At 36.9% G+C, this 15,067-nt stretch overlaps 1 protein-coding gene across 11 annotated transcripts in view; it reads right to left on the bottom strand.

Moving 5' to 3' along the window:
- TENM3 (teneurin transmembrane protein 3) overlaps nt 1-15,067 on the bottom strand; it is a 416,596-nt gene that overhangs the window by 127,625 nt on the left and 273,904 nt on the right. For 8 of the 11 annotated variants that reach the window (XM_064449664.1, XM_064449662.1, XM_064449661.1 and 5 more), the window contains 2 exons: nt 11,019-11,256; nt 5,884-5,976 (listed from right to left, as the gene is read on the bottom strand). In XM_064449664.1, the coding sequence (XP_064305734.1) occupies nt 5,884-5,976; nt 11,019-11,256 (331 nt within the window). The remainder of the gene's footprint in view (nt 1-5,883; nt 5,977-11,018; nt 11,257-15,067) is intronic. The other 3 variants (XM_064449667.1, XM_064449668.1, XM_064449663.1) reach the window with 1 other exon arrangement.

A 15,067-nucleotide genomic window follows, 5' to 3' on the forward strand; every position in this document is an offset into this window, starting at 1 on the left:
GTTTACAAAAACCCTACCAGATACATTAACTGTCAGAACCAGAACAAAACTATCAACTGTGGAAAAAATGTTGGTCCAAGATCACAACCAATCACTGCATTGTATCTACCGACTGATGTGTTCTCTCTCTGCTGACAGACCCTATTCATGCTGGATTGAACTGGGTTCTCTGAGTGAGACCATGACCCTCACCTGCCACTTGACATTAGAGAGCTCTGCCTGGTTCACTAATGGATAGATCACATCAATAATTGTGATTCCTTGCATTGAGTTGAGGAAACAGAGGGAAAGAGAAGATTAATCTCTGCCAACTGACGTTATAGGGAAGATGTAAAAGAGAACAGAAATTACTGGCTAGGTCTTATATGAACTCTGGTTCACTGATGCATGAGATCAGCTTTCCCAGTAGGCTCCAGAAGGAATTGCGTTTTTGTTTCTCCGTGAACGCTTTATGCCTGTCTTCATCTTCTGTTAACATTCTTCTGAGATGAAACCTTGTAGCTGGTGGTGTTTGCCCTTAGCACAGGCTTATGACTGACTTCCACAGAACCATATGGCTGCATTTAACATAAATCCAAGCCAGCACAGAAACTACATTATGCTGTGAATTTGCCTCAGTTTATTTTCTGTGCAGAACGCAATCAAAAAATTGCTTAGGAAGAGATAAAAGTGAATTTCCGCTTTTTTTGAGCTAATATTAATACTACCATAATTCTGGAAAAAGCTCCAAGATCACATCAGATCAAATGATGATCAAAGTTTGGGGGAAAGAAAGAGAGCTATTATCCATATGCAAAAACAGAGGAAACATCTGTGGGAACTGGAGATAAGCTTCTCCTAACAGCTTATTCAAATGTTTCAGAAAAACACTTTACATATGGTAACACTTGCTTGAATTTGGGTGGGTTTACACTGAGGACCCACTTTAACTGCAAACTGAAGATTGAAAGCCAAGAATGAAAAGAAATAGTACTAGGGCTGCAAGTGCCTTCCTTATTGCTTGTTTGTTCTTTCACATCTGGCCCTTGGCAGGTTACCACTCCACTGCTGGCTGCTGCTGGAGAAAGACTGGAGAAGTCAGGCATGGCAACCTGCAGCTGAAGCTTCAAGCAGCAATTCAGACATGACAGTATCCCAGTCTGCTGTGAAAGCCACCAGGACAGGGTGACTTGAAGGACTGGAAACTGCAAAAGCCCCAAACTTCCTCTCCTTGGGTGTGCAAAATGAATCTCTTCCTCTGCAATGCACCTACCTTCTTGGTGGTGTAAGAAAGAATATAGTGCGACAGCATGCAGAGAGCACCTGTAAATATCCTATTATATGTTCCTCCAAATTCAGATTCGGGCTACTAGCTCTCTGCCCCAGAGAAGAAGTATTTCACCTCTGTGATATGTCTACACATGTCTAGGATCAAAAGAACTAGTATAATAAGGTGGCTCTGCCGAGCCTGCTCTTCCGTGCCCCTCTCTGCTATGCTGCACTCTGTGAAGACGAGCAAGGGAAACAAACAACGGTAAGCCACACTTTGCCGAAGTGAGCAGGAGAGCCAGATGCAAAGAATGACTCATGGTGCTGCGTGGGCAAGCAAAGAAACCTGCCGCAATTTTAGTTACTCCTACTCTTTGTTGCAGGATTGTTCCATTACCTACCTTCTAGTGGAGAGTGGAACTAGACTTATGTATTGCTGAAAAAATATCAAGTGGCTCTGTTCTCCCTAGAGGTTTCTTCTGGATCTCTCAGAGGACTAGTAATTATACAGACTTCCATCTAGATTACAGTAAGTGACTTGGCTCTGGATATTGTTGGTGATATTAACTTCTGAAGGAGGCAGCAGCTGGAGTGAACCTGACAGTGCCTTGGTGCACTTTCTGATACTGACAATGTTCATGCTATTCCAGTTCTCCTCTCTCCAAAGGATGAGAGTGTGGAGGAAAGCGTCCGAATTTTGCAGTGAGGACTGGAAATGCTCATGCGAGCAATAAGAATTTATATTACAATTACTTACCTTGTTCTCTGCTCTTCCGGAATCATATCCCTTTCAAGACAGAGAGAGAAAGAGAGAAAATTGTCTCTGAGATTATGTATTCTAATCTTGGCCAGTTCTTGTCCTGAATATTGAGTAAGTTAAGCTTTCCAGGGAGAAAATCAAATTAGAAAGGTAGGGCACAAGTACTCCTCCAATTTCTTTTACTACCCTTGCTGTCTCCATAAAGCTGAAAGAGAACAATTGCTCTAAATGTCTCAAAAGGCACATAGAGACAATTTCAAAAAGCAAATGTGGTTTGAGAGAGACTCAGAGCTGCATTATTTACCCAAAGATTAGTTCAGAAGTTGGAACAAAGGTTGAAATTTTGTCTGTAGCTGAAAGACCTGACTGAGCCACTGCACATTTTAAAAGGAGATAAAACCAGAGGGAAGTTAAAAAAGTGAAGTATTATTCTGCCAGTGACTGATAGGATCTGATTCTGCCTCAAGCTGCAAGCAGGCTGAAGTTTCCATCATAATGGATCTGTGAACCTTAGCTCACTTATTGATGTCCATAGCTGTGGTTTGCTTGCAATTGTGAGTCCGTGATAACCCATGATGAACTCTGTGCTGCCACTACTACACTACCAGCAGTCGCTCCAACAGCCAGATTCATGTCACTGCTGTGACAGCACTGTCATAACCTCTGAGTTACAGCCACTACCACCAACTTGGCAACTCTGCACGTACATGTGATGCAAGTGGCACTCTTGTTTTCCAGTCCTTATTGCTCCTTGGTGGAAACTTGTATACTATGCTTGTATATTCTCTCATATGCAACATGCCAAGATACATAGACGTGAGCAACCACCAATTGGGGATTCAACAAGGCAGAAGGTTACACCTTGTGCCCAGAAGAGGGTGACACTTTATCTTTAATGGTACTAATTTCCACAGATGCGTTTTGGAGCTGGACTTCTCTTTGTGCAACCAACATTATCAGAGATGCTGGATGCTGGCACTATACAGTCATCCAGGTCTTTGCTTTGCCATGAGTTGTGGTATTGTTTTCTCACCTGTTGGAATGTGACAGAAAGAGCCTCCAGAATCTGTTAAAATTCCTCTCTGGTTCAATTTGAGCTGCACTTACTTGGATGGCTGGCTTGACTACAGCCATGAAATTGTAGAAAGAGTTTAGCTTTTAACTTCATAAATTTTGTGTGCTTAACTTTATGGTGTTGATGTCATTTTGTTTCAAGTGGTGTTTTTTTATGTTTGTTTAATTTGCGATTTTCTTAAGCAAGTTTGAAGAAACTTCAGAGATTGTACTGAAAGGCTTATCAGCATAGCCCATATCACAGATACAAAATCTTTGGTTTGAGTATTTCTACCTTCTGTCACTAGTAGAGCATATGCCAGCAGCCAGGGTTCCTCATCATCTTGAGTCAGTCCTATAGGTGATGAGGTGCATGCTATTCAAAGGGTCTTCACAAGTAATCATAAGCAGTAAAGGACAAGGAATAACCTTGGTTTTCATCCTAGATATTCAGTCTCTCTAACCCACTAGCATTTTATCTAAGTCCTACCTCTCAGCTTCTCCTTCTGGACTACTACATCCACCCATTTGCACACCCGCTCCCACCTCTTTTGTGCCCAGGCATTTCCAGTTTTCTCCTCTCCACTCTGCACTCCTGACAACCTGGCCTCTTTTAAACTCAGCTCTCCTGAACTTTTTCCCCAACAGATGACAAAAATCCCCAGCCAACCTCCCTGCAAAGAATTCTTAAATACAACAGGAAGTTTTCAAACCCCAACCCTGCCAAAATATGACATTTTCAGAAAATGAGGATATTCTGTAAAAATAGAAAATGCTAGGAAGCTTTATCTATAAGAAATATAAAGACAGTTATTTGCTAACAGTGAATCTTACTTCTTTTTCAGATTTTGACATCTAAGTAACTTGGGCAGTGGACTATCAGGTTAGGTAAAAGAAAAACAGACTTTTTACTTCAAACTAAGCTGATCTGTCAAAATGTATACCAACATACATTTACATATTAGAGAAAAGAACAGTGGTACCAAGTAAAGCCAACAATGCATATCATTAAAATACTTTGAGATTTCCAGCTGTCTTATGATAATTAATGCACTATGCACCAATCTCTCAAAGCTATAAACAATGATTCTTTAGTTCTTTTCAACCTATTCTTTAGGTTTACGCCTATGAATCATTAGAATTTCTATGCATAATGTCTATTTCTATTATTATTATTACCACTAAAATGTCAAATTCATCAGATTAATATTCTCTCCATAAGCCATACAAACTAAGAAATAGTATATCATAATGTAACACATGCATGACATGAAAACAAAGAAACAAATATATAATGATTCTAGCTGTGACACAGTATGTTAGTGAGGTTGGTAAACTGAATCTTTATGCTGATAGCATGTTGTAGTCTCAAATCTATTATGCTTTGGAAGCTATGTGTTATTATCTCTGGACAACTTTCACACCAGGAGATGATGCCTGCTAGCATAATTTTAAAAATGAAGGGATTGCAATCAATATAAATTTCATTGTATTTTTACCTGAATTAGTACCAACTAACAGGAATTTCATATAACATAGTCCATTCGCCAAAATACTTGCATTTGGTGGTCCCATTACAAACATATAAAGCATAAGTCAGGCATGGTTCTATTAACTTTACTTCAGCAATTACGTGTCTGAATCAGTATTGTATGGTAATTGGTCTACAGGGAACAATAATATTTGGTTTTGCTCTTTTTTAATACAGTGTGCTTATATTTTTACTTTAAAGAAAATATATTAGGGTCTTCTGGTAAATATCTGCAGTGTCTTTGACTTTGTTGATAATGATTAACTAATTGAATTTAACATAACATTCTCTTCCTGCCGTTGATTTTAATTTGCGGCTAAGTCAAAGTTTAAGAGTTTTTGGAACACGAAGCAGATCAATGTACATTGTCAATATATTTTACAGATTAATTATTAACGGGAAGATGCAGATCTCATTTAATCAAATAGCACCTTATCTCTTTTATAATGTGAAGAGGTACAATTAGCAAACAGATTTTGGGCATAAAGCTCTGGTTTTTACCAGAGCATAAACAAAAAAAAGAAAAGATAAATTTATGATTAATAATTCTTTACTAAAATTTTGCATACTGTGCTGATTAACAGGCTGAAACTCATTAGAAAGGGTATTGCTTTGTCAGTTTTTTTTTTGTGTGTGTGTGGATCAGAAACCAAGTATACTGATTTGGCATAAGAATACCAAAACACAGTTCAAATATAATACTGATATTAATGACAGAGTTAAGTAAATATGGAACAGTAGTATAATAGAAATTTTATTTAAATGAATTGAAATATTCACTTATATAGAATTCTTTATTTACAGTTATATATTTATCAGCAGTTCCTATTTCAAACTAGCTGGTAAAAAGTATTACAGATTAGATATATAATTCTTCTGAACTTCTTTGATTGGTCATTCCTTATGCTACTTTAATATGTCATAATATTTCTAAAACAAACATTTGCTAAGCAGTAAATGTATTACAAACTAAGGATCATATCTGGCAAACATGTAAGCATGCAAATAGTTTGCAACAGCTTGCAGAATTAGGCCATAGAGAATTAATACAACCTCAGTTGCACTCTTATTTTCTTAAGTGAAAGCAAACAAGATTTGGCAGTCAAAGTTCACCATTTTGCATTTACTATGAGTCAGTACGAATTAAAGTATAATTTTAAAAAAATCAGACATAAAGATAAGAAAGTCTGTCCCAGATGTTTTTGACTATTGTAACCAACAGGTTTTTTAAATCACATTTTGTCTTCTGTGTCAACACTTAGCATCATGCAAACACTTAAGAGTCACATACCCATAACTGCTATCCTGATATGTTGGAGAAAACACATCCATCTCTATAAGGTTGTCATGACCATTTGCAAGGACTGCTTGATTTCCTAATTCTCTACACGCAAAGATACAAAAGGTGAAATTAGAGTGGCAATTTCAAATTAAAGAATGGGATGATCCCACCAAAAGAATATTCTAATTCTGTTGCATAACTTTCTTTTTTTCACAGATGTGCAAAACTGCAACTGCATTTTGAATGCGGGATTTATCTGCCTTCCATGATGTCCTCTGAACTACATGCTGCATTGTAACTCGAAGACACGGTCTTACAAGGCTACCATTAGGTGGTCACTACCCTTTGATGACCCCTTATTTATGTGCAAGTCCTTGAATAAAATTCCTGGCTGCTGCCCATGGCAAGAGAGGCTTGAGGACTAAACAGCACGTAGTGGGGGACCTTGTTTACTTAATGAGGCTGGACCAGAGATGAAATAAAAGTTGATTGAGACTATTAAAAGACAGTCTCTTGCTGGCTATCTGGCACAGCCAGTCAGCTAGTAAATATACAGAGGGCTAGCTACCAGAGTGAGTGAAGAGCTCATGTTCTGCAAAGGACACTGCACAGCAGCAGGGGAGGGAAAGGAAGGACCACAGACTATGGCTCCCTCAGGGAATGACAAGAAAATGAAGAGGTGAAACAAAGCAAGGCACTATTATTTTATTTAGATCTGCATATTTCTTTAGTCCTATCTAAGACAGGGGAAGATTGAAAAAAAATGTGGGTCCATGCTTGCTTCAATGACTGCATATCTTTGAAGAGAGGCATGATAAACCTGAGGAATAATGTGCAAGTAGTACTGACTTCTAGACTATCTGTGCTTGCCTAAGAGACACAGCATGGTCAAATTCCAAATATTCATGGTGTCAGCAAGTGATTTTTTGAGCAGGAAGGATGCCAGAAAGATCAAGAAAAAATCTAAAGTAAGACACTATTTATACCAAAGGAAGCTTCTAAGCATATGGGCCCAGTGTGCTAGGATTATAGCACAGATGCTTGGTAAGCACCTGACTGCATGAGAATGTCAAAATAAACAGAACTTTTTCATTCAGCTTTATTAGTCTTTGAAAACAATCCTACTCATTTGACTTAATGAACATGTCTAACGTGTGTATATACTGACCCCATAATTATGGCATTTCAATCTTTAAAAATGCATTCATGCTCTCAGCAATCTAAGTAGAGTTCTGTTTCCTCCACCTGCAGACCCGCAATGTGGCATGCCCACAATGATACATAGGGTCTTCAGATCAGCAGGACAAACTCCATCCCCAGTTTCTACCTTTATTCTGTATCATGCTGTCTCAATATAAGTAACATGTCTAACCAAGTCCATGTGTGAAAACCTGGAAGACTTACAGAATGGAACAATTTTCAATTTGATTAAACCAGGCACTGTTTTAGTGGGTGGAATGCGTAAAATAGCTGCTTTGAGCAGACTCTAACCTCCAGCAACACCGTGCTTTTGCAGACAATCAATCAGCTTCTACACAAATTGATTTAAGACCTCCCTGGAAACTATCAACACCCTTTCCACACCTTAATCAATACTGAAGGCGCTAGCTTCATGGGCAATCCACCCCAATAAATACATATGGGTATGTTCATCACACTTCAGGAGTTTCTAAAGTCTTTGCATTCTAAAATGAAGATTGGAACAAGCTTGCAGAATGGTTTTGAAGTAACACATTCTAGAAATTGTTTTGTCTGTACCACTCCTGAGGTATTCTAGTACTTTAATTAAATCCTTCAAAATGCTGAAACATTTTCCAGCCATCAAGTTCCCAGTTCCCCCTTTCTTCTGGATAAAATTAGTAGATAAGTAACTGAAGATAGTAATGTTTCTACCCACCGTATTGTTAAGTATAAGTTAGGAGTAAGAGAAGACTAAGCAATATCAGTATAAACTATGAAAAACATGTTAGTTTCTTGGTTAGTTTCTATCAAAAATTCACAGTCCATCATACAAAATACAGCCCTATTTAAAAAAAAATGAAGTATTACAAATATACACTATATATTGTATATATACAGCAAATCAAGTAAGAAAAAACAAAGCTGTTCCTTTGATTCACAGACACGTTAGCACAGATTCTGAATAAAGTTATACAATATTCTCAGAGATTTATTCCTTGACTGGAGTATGTAAATTTCCCCTTGCTGATAAATTTATCTTAGACATTCAGTGCCTAAAATTAATGAAATACTGCATGAGAAATGCATGAAGAGATGCTACCAGCTTATTTTATCAACAAATTTACGAATTCTACCATACTTTTCCTCTGCACATCTCCAACATACGTAATTGATTGTGCATCAGAAAAACTCTGCACATTCAAATATTTAACAGAGAAAGCATTTAAAGAAGTGATTTACTAAGTATTTTTAAATATCAGTGATTTAGATCCTACTAGAACACAAAGCTATCAGAATGTAACTAATGATCCTGGTGCTCAAGAACTCATTATTAAAACCAGTAGATGAATAAAAACCTAAAGACCAATGATAATAAAAAACCTACTAATATTTAGTACTTAATCATCATTTATAATATTCAGACACCTGACGTAGTCATGTATTTGCATGATTTTTGGCTGTCCAACAAGTAATTCAAAGAACAAAATGGAAAGTTATTCAATATAGTCCTGCTTTTTTATTTCTTCAAAAGTTAATATTGTTCTACGGTGCTGGCTTCTACAGCTGAACCTCACTAGCAGCAGGTTGGGGAAGAGTCCAATAGCAGAGATCATTAGATGGCCAACGAAAAGGTCCTGTAGTCTGCAGGAAATCAGAAGAAATCTGCAGGAAATATTTTCTTACTGTCTTGTGTGGGGTTTCTTTTTTGTGGTTTTTTTTTTTTTTAAATGTAATTTTACTGAGCCCAAATAGAGTGAAGGCAATTTCTGCCACTGCTCAGTAACCTCATTGTCATTTCAAGATGGCATCAAAGACGAAATAAGCACTTATTCCAAGTTAGAGTTTTAGGCCCTCATAAAATTTTAAGCAAAGGGTCTTTTTGTATTTAAAAAAACATACATTGGAATTTCTGTTGGATGTTATTGATCTGTCATGTCACAGTTCATCCATTTAACCACTAACAGCAACGCTTTACACAAAAGTGTTAACTCTACACAGAGCCAAATTGCAGAATATTCCATCAAATATGCAACTGAATTCAGTATTATGAAATACATATTTCAAAGTCACTTCCATTACTACTGCAAAATGATAGGGACTAAAACCTCCCTCAGGCTGTGCAAATACATTCCTCTCACCTACATGCACATACACAAAACCAGCCTATTCACTATCCAGCTACACATGACAGCAAGTTGTATGTTATTTTTATGCCACCCATAACCAATATGAGCCTACAGAGATAGAAAGATAGTTATGTGTATCTGCTGACATTCACATTCTGTACCTCTAAATGGTGACCATCTAAGTCAGATAAAAAAAATAGAGGTTAAAAAAACCCCTAGCTGACTATGGGCATAAGCTAAAGTATTGCCAAAGATTAACTAAACCTTCTTTTAGGCTGAGAAAAGGATGAAGGAAAAGACCTACCACAAAGTTTTTAATAAGGTTGAAACTAAGACTCACACTCAGTAGGGAACCTTAACCAAAAAGGGAAAAATCGATGACAAATAAGATGGGTTCTTCACCTCTGGATTTCCAACCAAATGAGACTATTAGAGAAACTACAGTAGGGCTCTGTCACTTTTCACGTGAAATTTTCACATTTCAGCCCATTCACAAGTGTTGAAAACTCGAACACCCCAATGCCCTTAGCTTTTCATCAAAAACATTTAAAAGATGAAAAGACTACTTGGCAAAAACCATTTACTCCAGATTGGAAGTGGTATTCTCATTCAAGTCCTTATGTCTTCTTCTTTATAAACATAATGAAAACATATATGGCAATAGAAGCAAACATCAAAGACCCTACCTGTCTACTGAAGCTTAACCAGCGTCTGGAAAACGTCTAACATCTTATTCCCACTACAAGCTTATTTGTTCTATAAGAAAACTCTTTCTTAATGTACTAAATTGTCTAAGTATGATGATGAAATCCCTTCAGTGGAATCCTATTCTACTGTGTCTATGTCTCACAAGCAATACAGGAGGTTCCAAGAAAACTAAGAAAAGGAACAGCCACTCCCAATAGTCTGACAGAAGAGTTGCCTGAAGCATCTATGGGGAAGAAACTACCTAACAGAGAATCTTAAGGTTATGTATGTTTTAAATTAGTCATGATCAGCTGGACTATGTTTACTTCACTACAAAACAGAATTTAAAGAGATTCGAAGAATGAACTGTAGGCATTTCATAAACATTTTCAAAAATTACTGTCAGCTTCAATGCAGTTATAAATGCTCAGTTTGATGGCTAAATTGGAATATTATGGCTTTCATTAACAAAAAATTAGTGCTGATTGAGTGTTACATGAGTATGAATTAATCACTGTAGGTAAATTCAGCTCTGGGCCAGTAATTCCTACAAAATTTTTTTATAGATCATTCTACATCATATGTCATTCTGCATCTAAAGAAGCTGGTGTCACCCTTTATATTAGCTGCTTCTCTCCTAAAGCCAGTTATCAAGTCTAAAAGACAAAAAAGAATGAGGACAAATTTATCATTATACCAGAACTAAGTAAGTTCTCACCAAATCCTAGACAAGTTTAATAAACACCTAGCCTCACATGGGTATTTCTTTAAAGGGAGCAAGTAGAAGAGTTAAAAAGTACTGCTGAAAGTCCCTTTACATTCAATCTGTATGGCAGTATATATTGGACACATAACATATCTGGCAAGCAAGGCAAGAAATTTCTTCAGTCAAAATTCACAGATTATGATAAGGAAGGAAAAGGTTTGTCTGGAAAAATTAATATACTTTCTGAGTCCAATTACTCTGCAATAGGCATTATAAGGGAAAAGAGTGTTGGGGATTTTAAGAGAAAGGACAGATTTTTTAGTACTCAAAAGTTTCAGTTTTGTTTGCTGAATGAGGGGAAGTATTAGCTGTTGGTCATCTTTCATCAAGTTAAATGTTTTCTTCAGAAGTGCCACATTCTGTAGTAGTACCTAGGTAATTACCTGCTTTCCAGTGGCGCATTACTGCCAAGGACCCAGCTGTCCTGCAGCTGGACTGACTCAGGTGTGGTTTGCAGCTCGGCGGGCAAAGCAGCCGGCGGGGCCGGACTCTGATTCCTCCTATTTGTCAGTGAGTTTCTGTTTAGTGAGGTGATGGATGGGTGATGCTGTGCTGAATGTTGCTTGTGAGAAGGTGGCAAAGGCTGCAGGGTCGGCTGGCCTTGGTTATTTGGAGGTTGTTCTAAGAAGAAAGAAAATTAAAGTTTGTTATACATCATCTTAGCATTTGCTGCAACCAAAGCAGAATGAGAAATTCAACATAATCCTATCATCTAATATATTTGCATATTATTCTATTAGCAGACATTCAGTGACATTCTCTAAGAGCAAGTTTACCCTTGATACACCAAGTTCTAATTAATATACAACAGATGGCAAAATTGCTTTTGGTTTTAATTTGTTTCTTTTTTTTTTTTATTCTGGTTTTATTAACACCTACAGAAAATAGCATCTGACAGATCCCCTAATGTGCCTTTAGATTTCAGCTTTTTTTAACAAACCAACCCTGAAATTAAATGGGTAATTTCAGCAGAACACAAAGGTTTTCGAAATGCATATAATCCCTGTAATTATTTAATGGACTTTTTTAAGCTTTATTTAACTGCAATAAATTATTACAAGCTAGTTGCTAAACAGCAGTAGACTACTCTAGTTTAGTGCATTTCAAATAAGGCAGGTCTGCACTATGATCTGCTAATAGATGCTAAGTATTCTTTAGCAGAAGGTCACTCTGTGAAACAGATGTTGCTTCATGGATATTTAACAGACTGAATCACATCTGATTACAACGTCAGAAGACTCATATACTTAATGACCGTCACATCCATTAGAACACACACAGAACAGATTTTCCAATTTCACACCATGCAATATAACTACAGTTTGGAGTAAGTCACAGGTGATCAGAGAGTCAGGCCATCAAAACAGAAGGAAATATTTTTTGACTTAACCAAAGCACAAAATACCCATAAAGCTTAAAACCTCAAAACAGCACAACCCACAATCGAATGCCCCCATCAATGTTAGGTTTTAACAATCTGTTCTGTAAAATTCCCTGTTTGGAACTCGTTAGAACTGCAAATTGTTACAATCACAATAATAATACCTTGGTACAGAGAACGCAGGAAAAGTATTTCTGTTGAAACAGATGTTTCCAATAACTTACAGGTGACTACTATAAAAATAACTTATCAGTGAGCAATTTCTCATGTCATGAACATAAGAAAATTTGAGAATGTTAAGGAATAGATGGTAAGCTTAAACAGAAAATCTAGCCTTTGGAACAATTTCCTTTCCAAGAACCCCATTCTCCTTTTGTTTCCTGTGCGGTCAATACAACTTTTGTCACAAACAGCAATAATGCTGAATCTGTCATTAAAATAGTGACAGCATTTACATTGCCAATAAGCCTTTCAATACCAAATCCCTAATACATTAATGAAAAATTACCTTTCAGGAAGGATACAACTGATCAGCTTTGTCTTTACCAACACTGACACAAAGGGTGTCACTGCATGTTATTACAATCCCTATCAAGGGCTTCAAGCCACATTTGAACAAGCCAGCTAAAGGAAAGTTAATAGCTTAACACTAGCAAAGACTTTTTTCCCATGTCTACTTAAAATGTTATCTGATTTAGATTACAAGCTATTTATTAGCTAGTGCAAAACTGACTATGGCCCTATATTTTATAATATATAGGTGTATGTGTATATATAAATATATATATCTGCACATGTGTCTGTGTAAATATTTACACATATGCGTATGTAAATATATGTATATATAAATGATTAATTACATGACAGAAAAAATTATGAGTGAAATTAAATAATTTTCATTAACTTATTTTTCATCAGATAAACTGCTTAATCAAAATTCTCCTAAGGACCTGACTTTTTGTCTTTGTTATTCCCTTTTTTGACTCTCCTACCTGCCTAGCCTTGTTGAACAGTACTGCCATGATCAGTGCAACACTGTCCCCCTCTGCAGCTCCTCCTAGATGAAACATTATTCTGACATCCCTCTTTATTAATTTATCTTCTCATTTAAAACCTCAGCTGAAAATAATTTTTTTAATTTATTGGTTTTAGTACTAAAGATCTTGCATCAGCCTCTGCTAAAGACAAAGCACAGGATAAAATAATGTTGTTCTCTTGCACAAAGGATGGTGTGAGTAAGGGAACCATGCCAGGCCTGCAGGCTTGTCTCAGGTACATGTCAGACCTTCTCACACACTCTACCAGCGAGGAAGAGGGATAGTAAAGGTTCTGCAGAGGATATTTATGTGCTCCCCAAATAAATGCATATATATAATAAATATACCGATAACGTGCTGGAGGAGTGAAACTGTATTCTTTGGCCCACAGGCCAGCTACTCAGGCCACTGTTTGGGATTTACATTATTCCTCCAGAAATTTACTGTGAACCTACAAAACCCTTCTGCTCTATAACATATAAACATTACTGACACTGAAACTACAGAGTAACATATAAAATAAATTAAGAGTTGCAGGATGAGCTTGTAACCATAAGGTGCAGGCTAGAAAGGACCTAGAAGAGCACAGCAAGTGCAACTTTGCAAAGATCACAGGCCCTCGAAGCCCACTGTCTCTCCATAGCATGCTGCCAGGTGACATTTTCTAGTGTCTGAGAGCAACTTCAATTAGCAGGGAATCTACAGCCTCCACAGAATCAGAAATGCTTGAAAAATCTGGAATGATTTATTTATCTTCTAATTGTGCAAGAGCTACAGGTAGAATTGAGCCTAACAAGATTAGATTTTCCATAAATCAACAAAGCTAAAATCTATATTTCTCTAAATTTTCTCAGTCCTATATTGTCATTCTGAATGAGAGATCACCGAGGACTGCTCTTTCGATCTTCTCTTCAACCTGCTGGATTTCCTGAATCCACAGTTCTGACTGCCACGCAATTTGTAACAGGAACTTCAACCTTGCACCACTGATTTGTGAGGAAAATATAATAATCAGAACTGTCATCTTTTGAATGCTGTTCTTAAGCTGGAGCCAGATTCCTGTTTTCTACTCCTCTTTTAAGGAGTTAATAGCTGAAGAACAGCTTTCAGTATTACTGTGACTTTCACACAAAGCTATCAGTTTTACATAGTAAAAAAGCCTCCCAACATCCCTGTGACACTATGAAAATATTCTCATTGCACACGCAGGGAAACTGAGGCATATATGTTAAGTGATTCACACCGGTCTCCTGAGAAATCAGCATCACAGCCAGAAAAGTACTGTCTTTTGCTTTTCATAATTAAGGAATTGATAAAGACAGTGGGAGCTTCTTATAGACTATCAGGAAGAAGAAAGAGCATTCAAATCTTATAAAGCACAATTGTATTGAAATACTTAAATACTGTTGCAGAAAGCTACAGTTGCTTTAAATTGGATTTAAAATACTATCCTAATTGATTTAATCTAAATGACAATGTTGCATTTACACTAAAAATAAGCAGGTATGGGTACAGGTGGGCTTATGTCCAAAAATGGTGAGTTTTAATGAAAACTTTCTTGTTTGGTCTAGACCTTAATGACTGCAGACCAACCCCATTCATCCTAAAGAGACTATTTCTGCAGCAAGAAGCAAAAGTAAATCGGCCCAGCAATCAGTCTGTGCATTCAAGTTGTTCAGGTGCAACAAAAAGCTGCATATTTTTAAGGCTTTTGCTGTGTTAGTCAGCATCAGATAATTATGCATGCGAACATATGTACAGAACTCAGAAAAGTCACAAGGAATTGGGTAGAAAGCTGTGTAACTACAGTTATATGAATTTTTCAAAACATATTTAAATTGTTACTTACCCTAGGGAACCACAGTGAAGCAAAGCATCCATTTCAATTTTAGAGCTAAAATACATGTACTCTGTAGCCTTTCACAAAACCTTTTTCTCTTATTCGAAAGTAATTTACATTTAATTAATTTTATCATTTAATTGTTACAGAATTTGAACAGCATATGAAAGAATA

This window comes from Phalacrocorax carbo, chromosome 4, assembly GCF_963921805.1.
Source record: "Phalacrocorax carbo chromosome 4, bPhaCar2.1, whole genome shotgun sequence".
Taxonomy (NCBI): domain Eukaryota; kingdom Metazoa; phylum Chordata; class Aves; order Suliformes; family Phalacrocoracidae; genus Phalacrocorax; species Phalacrocorax carbo.